Source organism: Armigeres subalbatus, chromosome 1 (genome assembly GCF_024139115.2).
Source record: "Armigeres subalbatus isolate Guangzhou_Male chromosome 1, GZ_Asu_2, whole genome shotgun sequence".
Taxonomy (NCBI): Eukaryota; Metazoa; Arthropoda; class Insecta; order Diptera; family Culicidae; genus Armigeres; species Armigeres subalbatus.
The window spans coordinates 208,631,609-208,654,119 of NC_085139.1; the positions used below are offsets into that span (position 1 = coordinate 208,631,609).

The 22,511-nt window shown below is 38.8% G+C and overlaps 1 protein-coding gene and 1 pseudogene across 2 annotated transcripts; both read left to right on the top strand.

Moving 5' to 3' along the window:
- Positions 1-3,682: 3,682 nt before the first annotated feature.
- Positions 3,683-17,900, top strand: LOC134210291 (uncharacterized). Of its 2 annotated transcripts, none has more exons than XM_062686341.1 (4): positions 3,683-3,982; positions 4,060-4,349; positions 17,033-17,205; positions 17,766-17,900. In XM_062686341.1, exons 1-4 carry the CDS (start codon positions 3,720-3,722, stop codon positions 17,889-17,891), a joined length of 852 nt encoding a protein of 283 aa, XP_062542325.1. In that variant the 5' UTR covers positions 3,683-3,719; the 3' UTR covers positions 17,892-17,900. The 2 variants fall into 2 exon arrangements, with proteins under 2 accessions (XP_062542325.1, XP_062542332.1); XM_062686348.1 differs by having other exon boundaries at positions 17,033-17,216; positions 17,766-17,897.
- On the top strand, positions 6,788-8,788 carry LOC134210282 (trichohyalin-like; annotated as a pseudogene).
- Positions 17,901-22,511: the final 4,611 nt, after the last annotated feature.

Here is a 22,511-nt window from a genome sequence, read left to right on the forward strand (position 1 = left end):
AGTGATTTTGAATAATTTACGAACGATCATGTTACACTTTTTTGGCAGCAAAAGCAAAATTGAAAATAGAGCTTGGTATCAGTCTCGATTATGGAGCTCAACAGGGAATGGTTATGCGACTTCATTGCTACTAAAGTCTAATTAAACGATGCATGCAACGAAATCAGATTAAAGCGTATTAGATTTATATAAAAATTTGGAATTAATTTCATATCAATGACGGATGCAGAACAAGTGATAATAGAACTTTATTAATAACTCGAATTCCATGAAGATAGAGAGTATGTAGGTAGTTTGGGAAAGATTGTTAAGAAATAACGATTGGAAACATCTCACGAAATTCTGGATCTGTCGTCTTAGGCTCTGTTGCTTTAACACATCGTTTGGTTGTCGTAAATTATTTGGAAAATTATACATAAAAGTTTTCTATCAACAGATTTTACTATTATTTGCTACTGTTTTGTTTTCATACGGAATTTTATTTATGTCTTTATTATCGAGACTTTCAGCCCAAGGCTGGCTCGTCTCGATTATGCGGAATCTACTTCTAACCTAACCTACTTCGAACTAGGAATCTAGTTTATACTAGATTTACTCATGTGTGGATCTGTTTCATAATATTCCTTAAATTATAATAGATGAATCAAAATAAATAATAGTTTGCACAAACGAAAGAAATAATAGATTAAATATAACAAAAATAATAATAATCAATAATATAAAATGTCGATGTTCCAACTATGAAAGTAGAAGTTCCATGAGATGAACCGCTATTTTTTGGAACTGGGGTATATTCACACACTGACGTGTCTGATCCACGATGAACTTCCTTCAAAAGCAATATAAAATAAAAGAAATATAATACAATCCATAAAACAAATAATAAGCAATACAAGGCAGAATAAATTCTATAAAAAAATGACTTATTAAAGTTTTTCATAAATCGACTCAACTACTATTTGCTACTTTTTATTGTTTCCATGTGGAATTTAATTCAAACCTGGAATTTAAAAGTTAGTTTTATAATTAGATTTCCTCATGTGTATATTTAATCATAATTTTCCTGAAAATATAATTGATTGATACAAATTCCGAGAATCTAAAAATATCCATGAAATTATGATAAATTATTTTGATTATAATGGAAGTAAATGGAAGAATTGTAAAGCTTCATAACAGTATAACTGCATCATATTATATAACAATAATAATAATAGTTAAGATCAACTTACTTAAAACTGAGAATCGCAATATTTGTTGGGCTTCCAAGGGATAAAAATTATATATTAAATATATAGTTTCATTGAAGAAGGGTGCGAAAACCCCGTTACAATAATAGGAGGAAAAGAACTAATTTGTGTCGATATTACAATATAGATTGTCCTCGACTCTGGCCGTTCATTATAAAAGCCATAATGAGCAATATAAAATATTACGATGTGCTATGATAACTTTGATAATTTTTGTAAATTTCAGCCTATATATAACAGGTTGTGTTGAAGCATAACTTTATGAACCAGTTATGAGCATAACAATATTATGAACATGATAAAAAAGAACATAGAATGAAAATAAAACCATAGTAAAAATAATTATTTTAACTAAGTAATTAATATAAGTGATCAGTATTTTAAATATGGTAATGCTCATATAGTACAGTACCTCATGGTACTTCTACGTTAATCGAAATGTTGTCAAATTTCTCTAATCCTCTATTCACCTGTATAATGCGATCAAATAAGGATACTTTACATGGAAATGCAAATATTGCGGACTACCAGTTAGTGGGTTTAATTAAATAGAATGAAGGTCCATATATGTTTCTGAAACAATTAAAGTCAATATCATTCTTTGATGTAGAACCAACTTCATCATCCACACTTGACCAAACAGAAACAATGATTCATATTGAATTCTGGTAGGTAAGTTATGCCTCACTCCAATATAGTCCCAGATTTAAATTAATAAGGATGAATCAATAATAGTAGAATCCCTATATATAATGAATATAATATGAGCTTGACTATCCGTAATTTATTGCATAACTGCAAAAAAATATGTTGATTCAGAAGATGACGATTGAATTTAATGATGAGTTATCCCACAAACATAATAAAAATAGATAATACAGTTTCCACAGACATCACGTGTCTCCATTTTATCTCACCATTTTAGTTTTAATAAAACTTTCATAAGCTATCGTTATATGTATAATTGCAATCTCATATACATGAGAATCCCATAAAGTATGGGTAAAGATTGTAAAGAATTTGAAGAAATATTCTATAGATATGATATGGAATTTATGATATATGTAAAGTATGGGTGAAAAAGGAGCCTAAGATTTTTTCGTAATTCGTAAGTATTTTGCCTGCTTGAAAGAGAAAATTAGACTTTTAATGATTATTTATTTAAAATTAGTCTCATCAACCGAACGCAATACAAAAGATAAGAAAATTTAGTTACACTTGAATCCCACGCAATGGATGAGTAATGCAAAAAATATATGGATCTACAAACAAAAGCGTAAAACCTCTTCCCGCTACGTCAAATTCATTTGATCCGCGTTTGACTCCTTTTTTATGGACGATTTTAAAGCAAAGGGAATCTGTATAGTTGTTGATCTTTATATCACTCATAATAGACACATTTTTTTTGTCGAAAACCCCACATGTTCAACTACGACATTGTTAGTATCTAATACAAATTCAATTTACTTACCAATATAAAACCATCGGTAAAATGTGGCTGGCGAAAAATATCTGTCGCGCAATTTCAACAACACACGACCACAGGATCCTCTAATGAAGTTACCTAATTGTACCTTCAAAGTGTTTTTAACGTCAATTTACGCAAAGACTCGACGGCAGCAATCCTATTGGCCGAATGCCAATGCCTCAGTACCGCTTCCCTTAATAATGCTGCCGGAATTATGAGCGCTGATAATTGCTGCCCTCTCGACCAGGTGGATTGTCGTTTTCTGATTTTCCTCGCTTAGATTAGAATTTTTTGAGAGATTCTTGTAGTCAGCGTTCCCGCTTGACATACGCCCCGTGGAATTTTGGAAGTGGAGTGGAATCATTGTGCGTTGGTTTCCCTCACAGTTCTATCAGATTCGTCAAATTTGAATCTTTGTTTACAAAAGCAGATAAGTCGTCCAACTGTCTAAGGCTAACTGATCGACTTGGTACACTGGTCAAAGTACTGCCCTATTGATGACGGTATGCAAATCATTGTACGAACTCTGAGAGAAAGCATGGCGCCATTTAACAAAACAATGGTAGAACATTGGCATGGCATGGCCCTCTGGTTCGGTAAATTCTGCTGCATAACATCGTGTGCGGGCCGAACCCTACATGGATTGGATAGATCGTAATGGAACACATATCACCGTTGGGTGGGAGTGTACCAAAACTGCAATCACTGTGCACTTTCCATCCATCCTTCGACGCGCGTATCATTAAGTTCCAATTAGTGGGAAACAGGGTTACCCAGTTCTTGGCGTTCCGATGACAACAGTAATCACATCGTAGATGTGACCCGTTGCAGTTCGCTGGTCAAATCAAGTGCAGTCGAATGCATCCAATTGAACAAGAGCTGATAGTTAGGCTAGCGCGCAGTACCAGTGGTCAATATAAAACGATCCGGATCAGCCTTTGGCGCCAACAGTTTGCATTGAAACGGTGACCATGTGCGGTTGCTGAAAGGGTTCCGGCAAAATGAGACAACTTCAGCTGATTCTCGTAGTTTTGTTGTTCCAATTCGGTGGTGTAGTGTTGGGAGGCTCGTTTTGGAAAAGCACATTCAGACAGTTGGTCTGGGAAGCGAAAGATCTGTACAAAATATGTTCGACGAAAAATGATTCTCGGTGGGAGTGCTTGAGAGACGAAAGCTTAGCTGCGGTGGACGAGTTTGCAAGTCGTGGGAGGATACCGCTGGTGGATGGTATCAACTTGGTTCGAGTGACAAGTGATAATGAAAAGTGAGTGACACTGAAAGGAGGGGGTGCTCTGATATGTGAATGTTTAGCAATGAATCTTCCCCGTTTGTTTCCATCAGATCGAAAACAATGGCACAGGATGCATCGAACAGCACGGAAGCTACCAATAGCCATGGCATGTCATTCAATCATGATGCTGAACAAGATTACAGGAGCGGGCTCCCTTCGAGCTCGAGTAAATCATGGACCACACGCGTCTTGAGAGCCCTGGATCACATGTTTCAAACGCATGTGCTGCAGATTGATTTATTAAATCCTGTTGACGGTGGGAAGCAGTGGATAAGCAAGAAGGACGCCAACTGGCTGTGGAAGTATTACCGGAAGTTGAATAATCAGTCTGTCGTTGAAGGTGAGCGGTTATTATCAATAGTTAGGTGGGATAAGGCATAAGCGTATTAGAAAAAAATCGTTGGAATTGTGGAGAGATTAACGCTTTAGTACACGCTGGTGTTGTAATCCGTTGAGACGTGTAGTATCTTAAGTATATGGCAAATTACTAGAATTTCAGTTTTATTTCGAAAACAGTTGTTCCTACTGATTGCGAGAAATGCGTCATCATCATTCAAATTATGTATACTAAATTTTAAGGAGGATGCTTTTAGCATTTCTTGATCTTTCAGGGATCTTTGAGGATTTAGTGGAAAATCCATTCAAGAATTTAGGCAAAATCCTTTCAAGCTGTCAAGTTTATTCTTGCAGGATTACGTGGAGACAACATCTTTGACAGTTCGTGTTAAAATTTTCTTACAATTTCGAACCTCCTTCAAGATTTTGTTGAAAAGCTAAATTTCCAGGATATCTTAGAATATTCGGGATTTTTAAATACAATCCATCCAAAGTCTATGTATTCAAGCAAAATCCTTTCAAGTGGTCGAATAGAATAATTTCAAAATATTATTGAAAATCTTTTAAGGATTACAGTGGAAATCCTTTTAGTTGTTTCGAAATTTTCACCATGAGCTCATGGAAGAATGGTAGTTGGAAATCGATAAAATGTATGGGAAAACCAGGTATTTCGGAAATTTATGAAAAATTGTAATGTTTTAGAAGAAAGTAGTGATAAAGAATGCAGTATGAGGTAAAAAGATGATCTCCTACACTTAGTTTGCACTGATTAGTAGTTTTATAGTGATGACATTGTGATTTTACTACCACTGTATTAACGCCATCTCTTGCATTGAACGTTTCAACTGGTACCTTATTGCTGCAGGAATTGAAATGAGAAATGCTTAAAGAATTTTTGGAAGAGTTTCTAACGGAAATGTCGAAGGAATTTCCAGATGAAATTTCCGACGGAACTCTTGAAGTAATTTCTGAATGATTCCTTAAAGAATTTCTAAAGGAATATTCGAAAGCCTTAAGGAATTTCTAATTATATTTCCGTGGGAATTTTTAATTAATTTTCTCAAGAATTCCTGGGTGAAATTATGAAGGTACAGTCTAACCTCCATGAGTCGATATTGAAGGGACCATCGGCTCTTGGAAATATCGAGATGTGGAATAGAAAATCCTTGGAAAGCTCTTTGGAGAGACCATCACAGTAACCCAGACAATATTTTTTAATATGGAATAATTTGCTTCCATGAGTCGATATCGAGTCATAGAACATCGACTCATGGAGGTTTTACTATATTCCAAGTAGGAATTTCCCTAGAGTTTCGGGAGGGATTACTGAAAGAATTTGTTCTAGAAAATCCTGGAATACCGTGGGGCATCGAAATCCGTACATTTAAGCAGCTTATTATATGAAAAAGTCACTAGAAAATAAGAATCGAATGCAAATGAAACGTTTGTCATTGACACAGGTGCTTCCATTTTTGAAGTGTTTCACATTTTATCATTATAAACTACGAAAAACATGATAAAATAATCAACTACTCCTGAATCGAAATCCGACCACCGTCAAAATCCGAACAGCTATTTTATAACTAAAAATTTAAATTGACATAATGACGTTTGACGTTTGACGTTTTTATGACGTTTGTCATAATTTTGGTCGGCGGCAGCGGCGTTTTCGGCGTCACGCCGATAGCCATTTCAGCCGGCGGCACCGGCGGCGTGGCGTTTTTTATTGCGATTGTTTCTTTAATATTTTGTTTTTGGTTTTTCCGGACCATTTTCAAGACATTATCGGGAGAATCTTTTGAATTTCGTCGAAAAATATGATGAACTTTTCTTAGTTTTCTCTCTTAGTTTTTCAATATTATTATTTAGGAAACTATTTTTAGATTTTCTATAGGAACTACATGGAAGTTGTCACGAGAAATTATGCCGTTTGGCCGAATAGTTGAAATACGTTTCCTCACGTTTCCTTATGAAGTGAGAATTGAGTAGTGAGAAGCAAGAAGGAAGAAAGAAGAAGGAAAAAGAAAGAAGAAAGAAGGAAGAAGGAAGAAAGTAGATGGAAGAAGGAGGAAGGAAGAAAGATGAAGGAAGAAAGAAGTAGGGTGAAGGAAGACGGAAGAGAGAAGGAAGAAAAAGAAAGGAAGAAGAAGGAAGAAGGAAAAAGGGAGGATGAAGAAGGAAGAAGGAAAAAGGAAGTAGGAAGAAGAAAGAAGAAGAAGGAAGAAGGGTGAAGGAAGAAGGCAGAAAGAAGAAGGAAGAAGGATGAAAGAAGGAGTAGGAAGAAGGGCTAAGGAAGAAGGAAGAAGGAAAAGGGAAGAAAAAAGATGGAAGAAGGAAGAAGGAAGAGGGAAGAGGGATGAAGGAAAAAAATAAAGAAGAAGGAAAAAGGGAGAATGAAGAAGGAAGAAAGAAGAAGGAAGAAGGAAGTAAGAAGTAGGAAGAAGGAAGATGAAAGAAAGAAGAAGGAAGAGGGAAGAAGAAAAAAGAAAGAAAGAAAAAGGAAAAAGGGAGAATGAAGAAGGAAAAAGGGAGAATGAAGAAGGAAGAAACAATAATGAAGAAGAAAAAAGGAAGAAGGAAGAAGAAAGAAGAAAGAAGGAAGAAGGAAGAAGGAAGAAGGAAGAAGGAAGAAGGAAGAAGGAAGAAGGAAGAAGGAAGAAGCAAAAAGGAAGAAGGAAGAAGGTTGAAGGTTGAAGGTTGAAGGAAGAAGGAAGAAGGAAGAAGGAAGAAAGAAGAAAGAAAAAGGAAAAGGACGAAGGAAGAAAAGAAAAGGAAGAAGGGAAAAGTTAGAAGGAAGAAGGAATATGGAAGAAGGAAGGAGGAAGAAGGAAGAATGAAGAAGGAAGAAGAATGAAGGAAGAAGGAAGAAGGTTGAAGGAAGAAGGAAGAAGGAAGAAGGAAGAAGGAAGAAGGAAGAAGGAAGAAGGAAGAAGGAAGAAAAAGAAGGGAGAAGGAAGAAGGAAGAAGGAAGATGGAAGAAGGAAGAAGGAAGAAGGAAGAAGGAAGAAGGAAGAAGGAAGAAGGAAGAAGGAAGAAGGAAGAAGGAAGAAGGAAGAAGGAAGAAGGAAGAAGGAAGAAGGAAGAAGGAAGAAGGAAGAAGGAAGAAGGAAGGAAGAAGGAAGAAGGAAGAAGGAAGAAGGAAGAAGGAAGAAGGAGGAAGGAAGAAGGAAGAAGAAAGAATGAAGAAGAAGGAAGAAGGAAGAAGAAAGAAGGAAGAAGGAAGAAGGAAGAAGGAAGAACGAAGAAGGAAGAACGAAGAAAGAAGAAGGAAGAAGAAGAAAAGGAAAAGGAAGAAGGAAGAAAAGAAAAGGAAGAAGGGAAAAGTTAGAAGGAAGAAGGAAGAAGGAAGAAGGAAGGAGGAAGAAGGAAGAATGAAGAAGGAAGAAGAATGAAGGAAGAAGGAAGAAGGTTGAAGGAAGAAGGAAGAAGGAAGAAGGAAGAAGGAAGAAGGAAGAAGGAAGAAAAAGAAGGGAGAAGGAAGAAGGAACAAGGAAGATGGAAGAAGGAAGAAGGACGAAAAAGAAGATGAAGAAGGAAGAAGGAAGAAGGAAGAAGGAAGAAGGAAGAAGGAAGAAGGAAGAAGGAAGAAGGAAGAAGGAAGAAGGAAGAAGGAAGAAGGAAGAAGGAAGAAGGAAGAAGGAAGAAGGAAGAAGGAAGAAGGAAGAAGGAAGAAGGAAGAAGGAAGAAGGAAGAAGGAAGAAGGAAGAAGGAAGAAGGAAGAAGGAAGAAGGAAGAAGGAAGAAGGAAGAAGGAAGAAGGAAGAAGGAAGAAGGAAGAAGGAAGAAGGAAGAAGGAAGAAGGAAGAAAGAAGGTTGAAGGTTGAATGAAGAAGGAAGAAGGAAGAAGGAAGAAGGAAGAAAGAAGAAGGAAAAGGAAAAGGAAGAAGGAAGAAGGAAGAAGGAAGAAGGAAGAAGGAAGAAGGAAGAAGGAAGAAGGAAGAAGGAAGAAGGAAGAAGGAAGAAGGAAGAAGGAGAAGAAAGAAGGAAGAAGGAAGAAGGAAGAAGGAAGAAGGAAGAAGGAAGAAGGAAGAAGGAAGAAGGAAGAAGGAAGAAGGAAGAAGGAAGAAGGAAGAAGGAAGAAGGAAGAAGGAAGAAGGAAGAAGGAAGAAGGAAGAAGGAAGAAGGAAGAAGGAAGAAGGAAGAAGGAAGAAGGAAGAAGGAAGAAGGAAGAAGAAAAAGGAAGAAGGAAGAAGAAAGAAGAAAGAAGGAAGAAGGAAGAAGGAAGAAGGAAGAAGGAAGAAGGAAGAAGGAAGAAGGAAGAAGGAAGAAGGAAGAAGGAAGAAGGAAGAAAGAAGAAAGAAAAAGGAAAAGGACGAAGGAAGAAAAGAAAAGGAAGAAGGGAAAAGTTAGAAGGAAGAAGGAATAAGGAAGAAGGAAGGAGGAAGAAGGAAGAATGAAGAAGGAAGAAGAATGAAGGAAGAAGGAAGAAGGTTGAAGGAAGAAGGAAGAAGGAAGAAGGAAGAAGGAAGAAGGAAGAAGGAAGAAAAAGAAGGGAGAAGGAAGAAGGAAGAAGGAAGAAGGAAGAAGGAAGAAGGAAGAAGGAAGAAGGAAGAAGGAAGAAGGAAGAAGGAAGTAGGAAGAACGAAGAAGGAAGAAGGAAGAAGGAAGAAGGAAGAAGGAGGAAGAGGGAAGAGGGAAGAAGGAAGAAGAAAGATGGAAGGCGAAAAAAGAAGAAGGAAGAAGAAAGAAGGAAGAAGGAATAAGGAAGAAGGAAGGAGGAAGAAGGAAGAATGAAGAAGGAAGAAGAATGAAGGAAGAAGGAAGAAGGTTGAAGGAAGAAGGAAGAAGGAAGAAGGTAGAAGGAAGAAGGAAGAAGGAAGAAGAAAGAAGGAAGAAGGAAGAAGGAAGAAGGAAGAAGGAAGAAAAAGAAGGGAGAAGGAAGAAGGAAGAAGGAAGATGGAAGAAGGAAGAAGGAAGAAGGAAGAAGGAAGAAGGAAGAAGGAAGAAGGAAGAAGGAAGAAGGAAGAAGGAAGAAGGAAGAAGGAAGAAGGAAGAAGGAAGAAGGAAGAAGGAAGAAGGAAGAAGGAAGAAGGAAGAAGGAAGAAGGAAGAAGGAAGAAGGAAGAAGGAAGAAGGAAGAAGGAAGAAGGTTGAAGGTTGAAGGTTGAAGGAAGAAGGAAGAAGGAAGAAGGAAGAAAGAAGAAAGAAAAAGAAAGGAAGAAGGAAGAAAAGAAAAGGAAGAAGGAAAAAGTTAGACTGAAGAAGGAATAAGGAAGAAGGAAGGAGGAAGAAGGAAGAATGAAGAAGGAAGAAGGAAGAAGGTTGAAGGAAGAAGGAAGAAGGAAGAAGGAAGAAGGAAGAAGGAAGAAGGAAGAAGGAAGAAGGAAGAAGGAAGAAGGAAGAAGGAAGAAGGAAGAAAAAGAAGGAAGAAGGAAGAAGGAAGAAGGAAGAAGGAAGAAGGAAGATGGAAGAAGGAAGAAGGAAGAAGGAAGAAGGAAGAAAGAAGAAGGAAGAAGGAAGAAGGAAGGAAGTAAGAAGTAGGAAGAAGGAAGATGAAAGAAAGAAGAAGGAAGAGGGAAGAAGAAAAAAGAAAGAAAGAAAAAGGAAAAAGGGAGAATGAAGAAGGAAAAAGGGAGAATAAAGAAGGAAGAAACAATAATGAAGAAGAAAAAAGGAAGAAGGAAGAAGAAAGAAGAAAGAAGGAAGAAGGAAGAAGGAAGAAGGAAGAAGGAAGAAGGAAGAAGGAAGAAGGAAGAAGGAAGAAGGAAGAAGGAAGAAGGAAGAAGGAAGAAGGAAGAAGGAAGAAGGAAGAAGGAAGAAGGAAGAAGGAAGAAGGAAGAAGGAAGAAGGTTGAAGGTTGAAGGTTGAAGGATGAAGGAAGAAGGAAGAAGGAAGAAAGAAGAAAGAAAAAGGAAAAGGAAGAAGGAAGAAAAGAAAAGGAAGAAGGAAAAAGTTAGAAGGAAGAAGGAATAAGGAAGAAGGAAGGAGGAAGAAGGAAGAATGAAGAAGGAAGAAGAATGAAGGAAGAAGGAAGAAGGTTGAAGGAAGAAGGAAGAAGGAAGAAGGAAGAAGGAAGAAGGAAGAAGGAAGATGGAAGAAGGAAGAAGGAAGAAGGAAGAAGGAAGAAGGAAGAAGGAAGAAGGAAGAAGGAAGAAGGAAGAAGGAAGAAGGAAGAAGGAAGAAGGAAGAAGGAAGAAGGAAGAAGGAAGAAGGAAGAAGGAAGAAGGAAGAAGGAAGAAGGAAGAAGGAAGAAGGAAGAAGGAAGAAGGAAGAAGGAAGAAGGAAGAAGGAAGAAGGAAGAATGAAGAAGGAAGAAGGAAGAAGGAAGAAGGTTGAAGGTTGAAGGTTGAAGGAAGAAGGAAGAAGGAAGAAGGAAAAAGTTAGAAGGAGGAAAGAATAAGGAAGAAGGAAGGAGGAAGAAGGAAGAATGAAGAAGGAAGAAGAAAGAAGGAAGAAGGAAGAAGGTTGAAGGAAGAAGGAAGAAGGAAGAAGGAAGAAGGAAGAAGGAAGAAGGAAGAAGGAAGAAGGAAGAAGGAAGAAGGAAGAAGGAAGAAGGAAGAAGGAAGAAGGAAGAAAAAGAAGGGAGAAGGAAGAAGGAAGAAGGAAGATGGAAGAAGGAAGAAGGAAGATGGAAGAAGGAAGAAGGAAGAAGGAAGAAGGAAGAAGGAAGAAGGAAGAAGGAAGAAGGAAGAAGGAAGAAGGAAGAAGGAAGAAGGAAGAAGGAAGAAGGAAGAAGGAAGAAGGAAGAAGGAAGAAGGAAGAAGGAAGAAGGAAGAAGGAAGAAGAAAGAAAGAAGAAGGAAGTAAGAAGTAGGAAGAAGGAAGAAGAAAGAAAGAAGAAGGAAGAGGGAAGAAGAAAAAAGAAAGAAAGAAAAAGGAAAAAGGGAGAATGAAGAAGGAAAAAGGGAGAATAAAGAAGGAAGAAAAAAGAAGAAGGAAAAAGGAAGAAGGAAGAAGAAAGAAGAAAGAAGGAAGAAGGAAGAAGGAAGAAGGAAGAAGGAAGAAGGAAGAAGGAAGAAGGAAGAAGGAAGAAGGAAGAAGGAAGAAGGAAGAAGGAAGAAGGTTGAAGGTTGAAGGAAGAAGGAAGAAGGAAGAAGGAAGAAAGAAGAAAGAAAAAGGAAAAGGAAGAAGGAAGAAAAGAAAAGGAAGAAGGAAAAAGTTAGAATGAAGAAGGAATAAGGAAGAAGGAAGGAGGAATAAGGAAGAATGAAGAAGGAAGAAGAATGAAGGAAGAAGGAAGAAGGTTGAAGGAAGAAGGAAGAAGGAAGAAGGAAGAAGGAAGAAGGAAGAAGGAAGAAGGAAGAAGGAAGAAGGAAGAAGGAAGAAGGAAGAAGGAAGAAGGAAGAAAAAAAGAAGGAAGAAGGAAGTAGGAAGATGGAAGAAGGAAGAAGGAAGAAGGAAGAAGGAAGAAGGAAGAAGGAAGAAGGGAGAAGGAAGATGGAAGGAGGAAGAAGGAAGATAAAAGGAGGATAAAAGAAGAAGGAAGAAGGAAGAAGGAAGAAGGAAGAAGAAAAAAGGAAGAAGGAAGAAGGAAGAAGGAAGAAGGAAGAAGGAAGAAGGTTGAAGGTTGAAGGTTGAAGGTTGAAGGTTGAAGGAAGAAGGAAGAAGGAAGAAGGAAGAAAGAAGAAAGAAAAAGGAAAAGGAAGAAGGAAAAAAAGAAAAGGAAGAAGGAAAAAGTTAGAAGGAAGAAGGAATAAGGAAGAAGGAAGGAGGAAGAAGGAAGAATGAAGAAGGAAGAAGAATGAAGGAAGAAGGAAGAAGGTTGAAGGAAGAAGGAAGAAGGAAGAAGGAAGAAGGAAGAAGGAAGAAGGAAGAAGGAAGAAGGAAGAAGGAAGAAGGAAGAAGGAAGAAGGAAGAAGGAAGAAGGAAGAAGGAAGAAAAAGAAGGGAGAAGGAAGAAGGAAGATGGAAGAAGGAAGAAGGAAGAAGGAAGAAGGAAGAAGGAAGAAGGAAGAAGGAAGAAGGAAGAAGGAAGAAGGAAGAAGGAAGAAGGAAGAAGGAAGAAGGAAGAAGGAAGAAGGAAGAAGGAAGAAGGAAGAAGGAAGAAGGAAGAAAGAAGAAGGAAGTAAGAAGAAGGAAGAAGGAAGATGAAAGAAAGAAGAAGGAAGAGTGAAGAAGAAAAAAGAAAGAAAGAAAAAGGAAAAAGGGAGAATGAAGAAGGAAAAAGGGAGAATGAAGAAGGAAGAAACAAGAATGAAGAAGGAAGAAGGAAGAAGGAAGAAGAAAGAAGAAAGAAGAAAGAAGGAAGAAGGAAGAAGGAAGAAGGAAGAAGGAAGAAGGAAGAAGGAAGAAGGAAGAAGGAAGAAGGAAGAAGGAAGAAGGAAGAAGGAAGAAGGAAGAAGGAAGAAGGAAGAAGGAAGAAGGAAGAAGGAAGAAGGAAGAAGGTTGAAGGTTGAAGGTTGAAGGATGAAGGAAGAAGGAAGAAAGAAGAAAGAAAAAGGAAAAGGAAGAAGGAAAAAGTTAGAAGGAAGAAGGAATAAGGAAGAAGGAAGGAGGAATAAGGAAGAATGAAGAAGAATGAAGGAAGAAGGAAGAAGGTTGAAGGAAGAAGGAAGAAGGAAGAAGGAAGAAGGAAGAAGGAAGAAGGAAGAAGGAAGAAGGAAGAAGGAAGAAGGAAGAAGGAAGAAGGAAGAAGGAAGAAGGAAGAAAAAGAAGGGAGAAGGAAGAAGGAAGAAAAAGAAGGGAGAAGGAAGAAGGAAGAAGGAAGATGGAAGAAGGAAGAAGGAAGAAGGAAGAAGGAAGAAGGAAGAAGGAAGAAGGAAGAAGGAAGAAGGAAGAAGGAAGAAGAAGGAAGAAGGAAGAAGGAAGAAGGAAGAAGGAAGAAGGAAGAAGGAAGAAGGAAGAAGGAAGAAGGAAGAAGGAAGAAGGAAGAAGGAAGAAGGAAGAAGGAAGAAGGAAGAAGGAAGAAGGAAGAAGGAAGAAGGAAGAAGGAAGAAGGAAGAAGGAAGAAGGAAGAAGGAAGAAGGAAGAAGGAAGAAGGAAGAAGGAAGAAGGAAGAAGGAAGAAGGAAGAAGGAAGAAGGAAGAAGGAAGAAGGAAGAAGGAAGAAGGAAGAAGGAAGAAGGAAGAAGGAAGAAGGAAGAAGGAAGAAGGAAGAAGGAAGAAGGAAGAAGAAGGAAGAAGGAAGAAGGAAGAAGGAAGAAGGAAGAAGGAAGAAGGAAGAAGGAAGAAGGAAGAAGGAAGAAGGAAGAATGAAGATGGAAGAAGGAAGAAGGAAGAATTAAAAAGGAAGAAGGAAGAAGGAAGAAAGAAGAAAAAAGGAGAAATGAGATCAATTTTTTTTAACTATTCGGCCAAACGACCCGTTCGGCCAAATGGCCTGACACCGAAAATTTATTAGCTTCGGTAACTTCTGCAGCCATTGGAAGTGAAATTTTATCTTCGGAATCTTCTTCTTCTTCGTTGGCATTACATCCCCCACTGGGACATTGCCGCCTCGCAGCTTAGTGTTCATTAAGCACTTCCACAGTTATTAACCGCGAGGTTTCTAAGCCAAGTTACCATTTCTGCATACGTATATCATGAGGCTAGCACGATGATACTTTTATGCCCAGGGAAGTCGAGACAATTTCCAAGCCGAAAATTATCTAGACCGGCACCGGGAATCGAACCCAGCCACCCTCAGCATGGTCTTGCTTTGTAGCCGCGCATCTTACCGCACGGCTAAGGAGGGCCCCTAACCAATATCTTCGGAATCCGAGAATCATTATTTGGTTGCTGTTAGTAGTTGTGAAGGCGCATCAAGACGCGTATATCGGTTCCTTTTATGAAACCCATTATAAATGGAAGATAGTTAATTGGAGACGAATTCATTCAGAATTCCTCATGAATTCATTTTGAATGCCCCCAGGAATTTATTTTGAATGCCCTCAGGAATTCATTCTGAATTACCCCAGTAATTTATTCTGAATTCCCCCAGGAATTCATTTTGAATGCCCCCAGGAATTCATTTTGAATGTCCCCAGGAATTCATTCTGAATTCCCCCAGGAATTCATTCTGAATGCCCCCAGGAATTCATTTTGAATGTCCCCAGGAATTCATTCTGAATTCCCCCAGGAATTAATTCTGAATTCCCCCAGGAATTCATTCTGAATTCCCCCAGGAATTCATTATGAATTCCCAATTCATTCTGATTCCCCGGGAATTCATTCTGACTTCTGGGAATTCATTCTGATTTCGGGAATTCATTCTGATTTCCCCTGAATTCATTCTGAATTTCCCCGGAATTCATTCTGATTTCCCGAATTCATTCTGATTTCTGGAATTCATTCTGAATTCCCCGAATTCATTCTGAATTTCAGGAATTCATTCTGAATTTCCAGGAATTCATTCTGAATTCCTGCCAGGAATTCATTCTGATTCCACCAGGAATTCATTCTGATTCCACCAGGAATTCATTCTGATTCCCCCAGGAATTCATTCTGAATTCCCCCAGGAATTCATTCTGAATTCTCCCAGGAATTCATTCTGAATTCCACCAGGAATTCATTCTGAATTCCACCAGGAATTCATTCTGAATTCCACCAGGAATTCATTCTGAATTCCACCAGGAATTCATTCTGAATTCCACCAGGAATTCATTTTGAATTCCCCCAGGAATTCATTCTGAATTCCCCCAGGAATTCATTCTGAATTCCCCCAGGAATTCATTCTGAATTCCCCCAGGAATTCATTCTGAATTCCCCCAGGAATTCATTCTGAATTCCCCCAGGAATTCATTCTGAATTCCTCAAGGAACTATCAATTCTATACTTTCGCCTCTAATTCTATCATGATCATGTACGTCTCAGTTTGGAAGATGATATTAGCATTTCCATATCATTAAAAAATATTTATTTTGTTAATTTTTTTGTAATTGGTTATTGAATCGATTTATTTATGAAAATTAGTTTCTTTACTTGAAATTTTTTTTGAATTGCAATTGAAAAATTTGAATTGCAATTTTTGCTTTTAAAAATGCTAATTTATTTTAGTTTTAAGGAAAATTCTCAATTATTTATGGGAATTTTACATTATTTGTGAAATTTCTATATTTATTAATTGCTCATACCCTGATTTCTTTATTGACATTTTCCCATTTTTTTATGGAAAATTTCTAATTCTTCATAGAAGAAATTTCATTTTGCTGCCGAGTTTGCTCTCGTGCCATAAGAGGCGGAAATTTTCAACATAATAATTTCGCGTGATATCTGATATAAAGTTCCGTTTCTCCCCTTCACGTTGCACACACGAAACACTCAAACACACGACGTTATTATTTGAAATTTACATTTCATAAATCATCCAATTTCGGTATGAGAATACATTATTTATTTTTCTTGCTATTTTTTTACAAACTGGATTTCTAGAAACTCATAATGTTAATTCTTATTTAGCATAAATTGTTGGATGGTTTCAATTCGAATGGCTTTCATACAAACAGTGCGGTACGAATTGCAAGCTACATATTGCGACTTGTAAGTGCTGCAAAAAACGTGGAACGGAATATTCCAGCTGGTTCTCAGCGGTCAACGCTTGGATTTACTAAAGAATCCTGATATCCTAAAGATTGTAACTGGAAAGAATCATGACAATTGGACCAAGAACACCTGAGATATATCAAGGCAAAGTTGCCGTTTCACGCTTTCTGCAGGAGTTGCTACTTCCAGTGCTAAAAGTTAGTCCAACACTCTACCAATTCCCGTAATGAGATAATTTTCCAGACTGATTAATGTCATGAATTCTCGAACAGCCGGCTCTCTGTTGGCATTTTTGAGACAGTTTTGTACTTATCTGAAGCTAAATGAGAATGATTGACATTTGTTTTCGGTTGCGTCTGTGGTTTTTCCAACTTTTGATTCGGCATGCCAGTGCCGAGTGTGACGCCGGTCAAAGCAACGCATTTGACATTAAAATAATTGCATTGCAACATGGTATCAATTTTGGCGACAAGTTCAGATGCCGTGTTTCGCGATGTGTTAAATTATTATTACTACTGCTGACGTTGATTACGTTCGGCGCGCAAATACCCCTTGGCGACATAGAAATTCAATTAATGGGAAATCGTTATTATGTATTCGCTAATTTGATGTGCCCCTGTCCATCCATCGATATGGCGCTGATGGTGTTTGCCGGTCGTTCAAATTTAGGGGATACAATGTTTTGATGGACTTTGGACATTGCGAGAAAGCTATGCAAACTGTTTTAATTCTAAAATAAAGAAAAAACATGTTGGCATTTGACCCATTTATCATGAAGACATATTTAACTTATTCGGTGTCAGTCAGCCCTTCTCTCCCTTAGGCTTTCTTTGAATTCAATTATGAATGGAGGGCAAGGGGCAAGCTGTAACAAGTATTGTCTTCGTTATAAGATTGCTTAGCTAGAGGTCGAAGATTGGCTTCAAATTGAAAAGTTCTTCTACTAAATCGGTTAAGGTTGCAGCCAGCGTGAATTAGAAATGGTTTGCTCGTGGATTGAAAATTATTTGAACGGTCACCCTTGAAGAAGTTAGTAAGAGTCAGTTGTGCCGCTCGTATTTGGATTCTTTAAAGTTTTTCCTTAAGATTATCGAGCAATGGAAAGCATGGGATAAACGATGCAACATTAATTATGCAACGTTCAAAGTGATCTGAGCAGAAAGTGTTATGAATAGTCATTTTCCCTTGCCGAGCTGGTGCGTGGAGAAGATTACCCATCAGCGTGCGATGATCTACATATATTTTTCCAACTCATGAAAGTTGCATCTGTTTCCCATCCATTCCACCCGCAGGGCGCCATCGCCGCCATCGGCACCAGATGATACCGATGATGATATTCGGTGTGACGGTGTTCGGCATGTTTGCGATTCCGATGGGATTCCAGTTCCTGGCAGCGCTCAGCGGAAAAGCGTTCCTGATGGCGAAGCTCGCCCTGCTGCTGGCATCAATCAACGGACTGAAAAGGGTAAGCCTTGCGTAAGTATGTCTCCTGAGTACGTATGCGAAATCTGCGATATTTTATTGCATTCCTAAATGGGAGGGGAAAACATGTGTGGAAGGAAATCAACGTCGAAGCACACATGTGTTGCTTATGGGGTGCAAGCTAATGAAAACATTACTTGAAAGTACATTTTTTCACATTTATGTCGGTTAGAAGAGTGTTCAAAATAATAATATAATCTATAGACAAAAAAGCTTTTAGTATTTACTGCAGATGGATGTAATATCTTCCACATCGTTGTATTACTTTGGCTTTTTTTTGTTTTTATTTTGTCTGCTTTTTGCCTTTCAAAAATGATTTTATTTACGTTTGTCTTCTGTATCTAATTTGTTCTCGGCATACATTTTAACTTGAGTTATGAGTTTTTTTTTAATTTTTCTCCATAGTTGTGTGTATCCTCAGACGCCTTAGTTTTTATTATATTTTTTTTTACAAATCTTTACTTTTTTTCGGTTTGTTTTCAATGAGCAGTTTGGCGGTCGGCCCAGCAAATTAAACAATTTTTATATTTTCCATCATTACAGGTAGCAGCAACTGGCGTTCACTACGGCTTTCACACCGTAGATCCTCACCACCTACACCACGCGCAGTCGGTCTTGTACGATCGCGATTCCACATACGGACCTCGCCTTTTACCTCCTATTGAATAGCAGCTAAGATTCAAACGTAGAGTAGGAAGAAATTTGTTCGGTCTATCCAGCTCATCTTCGCACAACGAAAAGGATCAAACCCATCAACCGGTGATGACCACAATGATGGTTCAACAACCGACCACAACAATGACCCCAGCTCCACAATTTTATCACCTGTGGAATGCAGCTGGTCATGGTCCCCCGGTACAGCCCCCACCACCACCGGCATTGCCACATCCTTACCATCAACAGTTCTACCCTCCACCGATTTCTGGACATCTGACCGTTGCAGTGCCGCCGCCCCCTCCTCCTCCGTTGTGGACACCGGTTTCACACTATCTGGCGTTCATGTCCACCACGATGTCGTCGAGCTTCCATATGTACATGAACTTCATTAGAAGCATCTACGCCAGCTGTCGGTACTTCATGTCCGAACTGTTCTGGTCCAACGTGCAAACGCTGATGCCGTACTTCTCGCCACCCTGGATGACGCTTTGGTTCAATGGGAATGGCGCGCAACATCTGCCCCCACCTCATCATCCTGCTCCTCCACCCCACCACCCAGGGCACCCGGAGCACATTCATTCGCAATTTGCCGGCTACTGAACCCGAGCAACAGTTCTAGTTTTATGATAGCTCTGATGACCTTGATTGGATTTAAGGGGTTGCGATTGGATGGATTTAAGGATTAGTGTAAAGCCAATATGAAATAGGAACGTTTCTAGGAAGATGAACTGGAGACACCTTCTCAAAGATTTGATGAATTACGCTCGATATTACGGCTATTGTTTGAGTTGATAAATTTACTATATTTTTGATATACAGATTTGGTAGATTATGACAATCTTCAAACGTTAGTAGAAGTGCGCAGTATTCTGCTGGATGTATTATGTAGCTGACTACAATAAACAAATACGTTAGTAACTCCTTCGTAACAATTCGTAACGAGGAATGAAAATCACAATAATAGATAAACAGCCCACAAAAATAGAAGAATTCAAAAGAGTTAGCTGAATGTTCATTAATGAAAGATTCAGAGATCTCTTTTACAACTTTCCATAAATGGAGAGAGAACTTTTGAAATTGTCAGCAGAAAAGAACAGATGTTCCACTGTTGGGTAGGTTGGAAATGACTTTGCATTTGGTGACACTTTTCGAATATGTTGTCTAAAGAAACCCTGATTGATCCACCCAGCGGTGTTTGTGCCTTACTCGTACATCAGATATACTAAAAAAAATTGTGTGAGAATTTCTTAGCGTATTTTTTTTGTATATAAATCGTATTTTGGCCATAACTTTTGATTTTTTGGGGCATTTGAAAAAAAAAATGAATTGACCTTTCCCGTCAGAAATTATGTCTCGTTTTGTTATCTCAGTCGATTATCTGGCCTATTTAAGGTCAACTATCCCGAAGAACCCATATTTTTTAAAGTCTTAAACTATTTTGAAAATCGAAATCAAAAATCTAAAAAGGGCTGCACGTGTGAACCAGTCTGGAAAAATCACCCGATATTCGTTCAAAGTGGGGCATATGTTGGGCTAATCTTGAAAAACAGCGATTTCAATTTCTCGTTTTAAATTATTTTAAAAATACTTAGAGGCGTAAAAAATATGGGTATTGTGGGAAAGTCGACCTTAAATAAAATAAAGAAGCGATTAAGCGAATAAAATTGTTTGACGGGTATGGTGGTAAATTATGGTTTATGAATGAACTTATTTTTTAAACCTAAGTTATTTTTTTAATTAGTCAAACCTCCATGAGTCGATATTGAAGGGACCATCGACTCATGGAAATATCGAGATGTAGAATAGAAAATCCTTGGAAAGCTGTTCGAAGGGACCATCACAGTAACCCAAAAAATATTTTTATTATAGCATAATTTGCTTCCATGAGTCGATATCGGGTCAAAGAACATCGAATCATGGAGGTTTGACAGGGTTTTTTTTATTATTCCTTTCTTTATTTGTTCAGGCTTTTGTGTTACTTAACCGCTACTGTGCTGAGATCTACTGTGATATTCTGCTGTACAGAATCCACACAGAGTCTATTTTTAGATTTCCACTACTCATTATCGTTGTCGTTGCCAGTCCATCTCATCGTGTGTCCATTGTGTCCGTTTGTCCATGTCGTGTATCCAATGATCGTTATATTGTTCGATTGCCATTTATCCGGGTAACGTTGGAGGAATGCCTCCGAGAAGAACAAGTTGTCAGTCGTCATCAGGCAGCCGTCACGGTAAGGCGCGCCACCCAAACGCAACCGTATAGGCTGCGGATCCGGCGACTGACGATGGTTTGGTGGAGGGGCTGGGCATCGAACCCATGGCCATCCGCTTGTAAGGCGAACGAGTAGCCAACTACGCTACAAGGTTTGACTGTATATTGAGTTTATTACTGATAAAACCGAACAGATTCAACAAAGAAGGTGATCAGTAAAAGTTGCCTAAGTCCAGATCTGAGGTGTTTCATAGTTCAAAATGATTTCTTATTTATCGTAGTATGGTAGTAGGTATTCGCATTGGTGTTTGGGATTCATGTAGAAAACATGTGCCGTAGATCTTTAGTAACAGGTATGTAATTTGTTTCCTATGATTCATTGAAAGTGTTATTTAAAAAAATAATTTTAATATATTTCTCTAATAAGTATTTGTTGGAAACCAATGTCAAGTAAAGATAGAACTCAAATACATTATAATCAATGCATTTCTCAGTTGTTCTTTTTTCCTAGTTGTAGTTATGCTATCGTTGATGATTAAAATGAAACTTATAGTAATACTATTGCTTTGAAACAATGATTAGTTTAACGATGATTTGCAACTTTCTGTATGCTGCATTTGAATAAAATAACAAATTATTGAACTTCATGATTTCTTCAATGATTTAAATGTGAAAGAAATTTCTCTCATAGTCGATTCACTTCTCTTTTAATTTTTCGCTTCACATTTATCACTTCTCACTGTCTCATTTCTCATATCTCATTTTTCACCTAAAACTTTTTCAAAGAAATTTTTCCCAAAGTCGACTCATTTCTCACTTTTCATGTTTTGCTTCACATTTATCACTTCTTATGTCTCATTTCTCACTTCAAACTTCTTACTTTTCATAGTCACGTGAGAATTGAAAAGGGATATGTCTTACATTGAGAAATGAGAAAAGGGATGTTAGAGATAAGTGAGATATCTCACTTCTCACTCCCTATAAGAAGTTGGAAATTAGATAAGAGGTGTAAGAAATGAAAAGTTCAACTTCTCATTCCGCATTTATCGTTTCTCAATTCTCATTTCTCACTTCTCCCTTTTTACAGTGAAAAGTGGAAATTAGGAGTGCAAAGTGAGATGTCCTCCCATTTCTTACTTCTCATTTCTGAAATCACAAATCACTTTACACTTTTCACTTTCACTTTTTTTTTCATATGGTCTATTTGGTCAAACGGAACTCACGATTTGAATGCCCCATACCTATTTTCAAAGAAAAGATTCATTGCCTCAATCCGGGTAAATGCCTACAAGGATTAATCACATTCACTATTGCCTTATAATAGGAAAGAACCTAAAAAGGGGTTACATGTACCGTTGCCTTAATCCGGGCAGACGTCTACCTAAAAAAGGGATAACATCTCCCATTGCCTTATTCTATTGTCTCCTCAGTTTTCATATGCCACCGGGCGTGCATGTGCATTTAACTTTTTTCTCGTCGCGAGACAGCGAGGGTAATTGAAGTGTTTTATCCCATCCCATAGATCGCATCGCATACCGGAGTGAATCCAGATAAATTATCCTTTCTACCTAAAACGATACCCTATCCCAAGAGAAGATGCAGAGGTATGCTCGGTATCTAGTAGCAACGTGGTGGCGTGGTGGACCTCTTTTCCCGAGCAACTCGTGGGACCAAAATGGAAAACCAAGGCAATTCTTCAACTAGTGGTAGTAGTGTAGGCGACAACCTATTCGCAAGAGGTGGGTTGTTCAGGTCTCCGCCTAGGAGGCCAGAGGCGATAGTCGGCAGCTCAGTGCGCAGCGCCATCGTGGGTCACTTAACCTTCCTCTCGGCTAAAATAACGCACGTAGGAGGTTATTGACGGCCCATGGCTTGTGGAGGCGATGAACCGCAAACGCGATGGGCTTTCGGCCTTCGAGGTGGCGACGGAACAGCTGGACGCCATCATCGACTTTGCGTCATTGAAGCATAATATCAGTAAGGACCTCAAGAGGAGCTTCCTGAAACTTCGAAAGTCGATGTTGGACGCCAAGCTGGAAACGGCGGTCGGGACGGCCAAGTGCGAACCCGTGAAATCCGTGGAGTCGAGGTCTACCCAGACTGAGGCCCAAGAATTCGCGCATTTGGGCAAGGTCGAATCGACCGAGGGCGTGCCAGCGAAGACGGTGGTGCCAAAGTCTACCCAGACTGAGGCTCAAGTAGTCGCGGGCACGTCGGGGGTGACAGCTCCAACGGAGCAGACACAAAAACGGGGGAGACTGTCTCCAGGGGATGAGCTCCCTGGGGGCCGCTCCAAAACGCGGAGGGTTACTACCCCGAATAAGGGTAGTGGGGCTGGGAGGCTGAACCCCGGCCAGGTACCTCCAAAACCGGGGGAGGAAGGACCTGGAAAGGTCCGTCCACCCTGGAAAGACGGTGGTA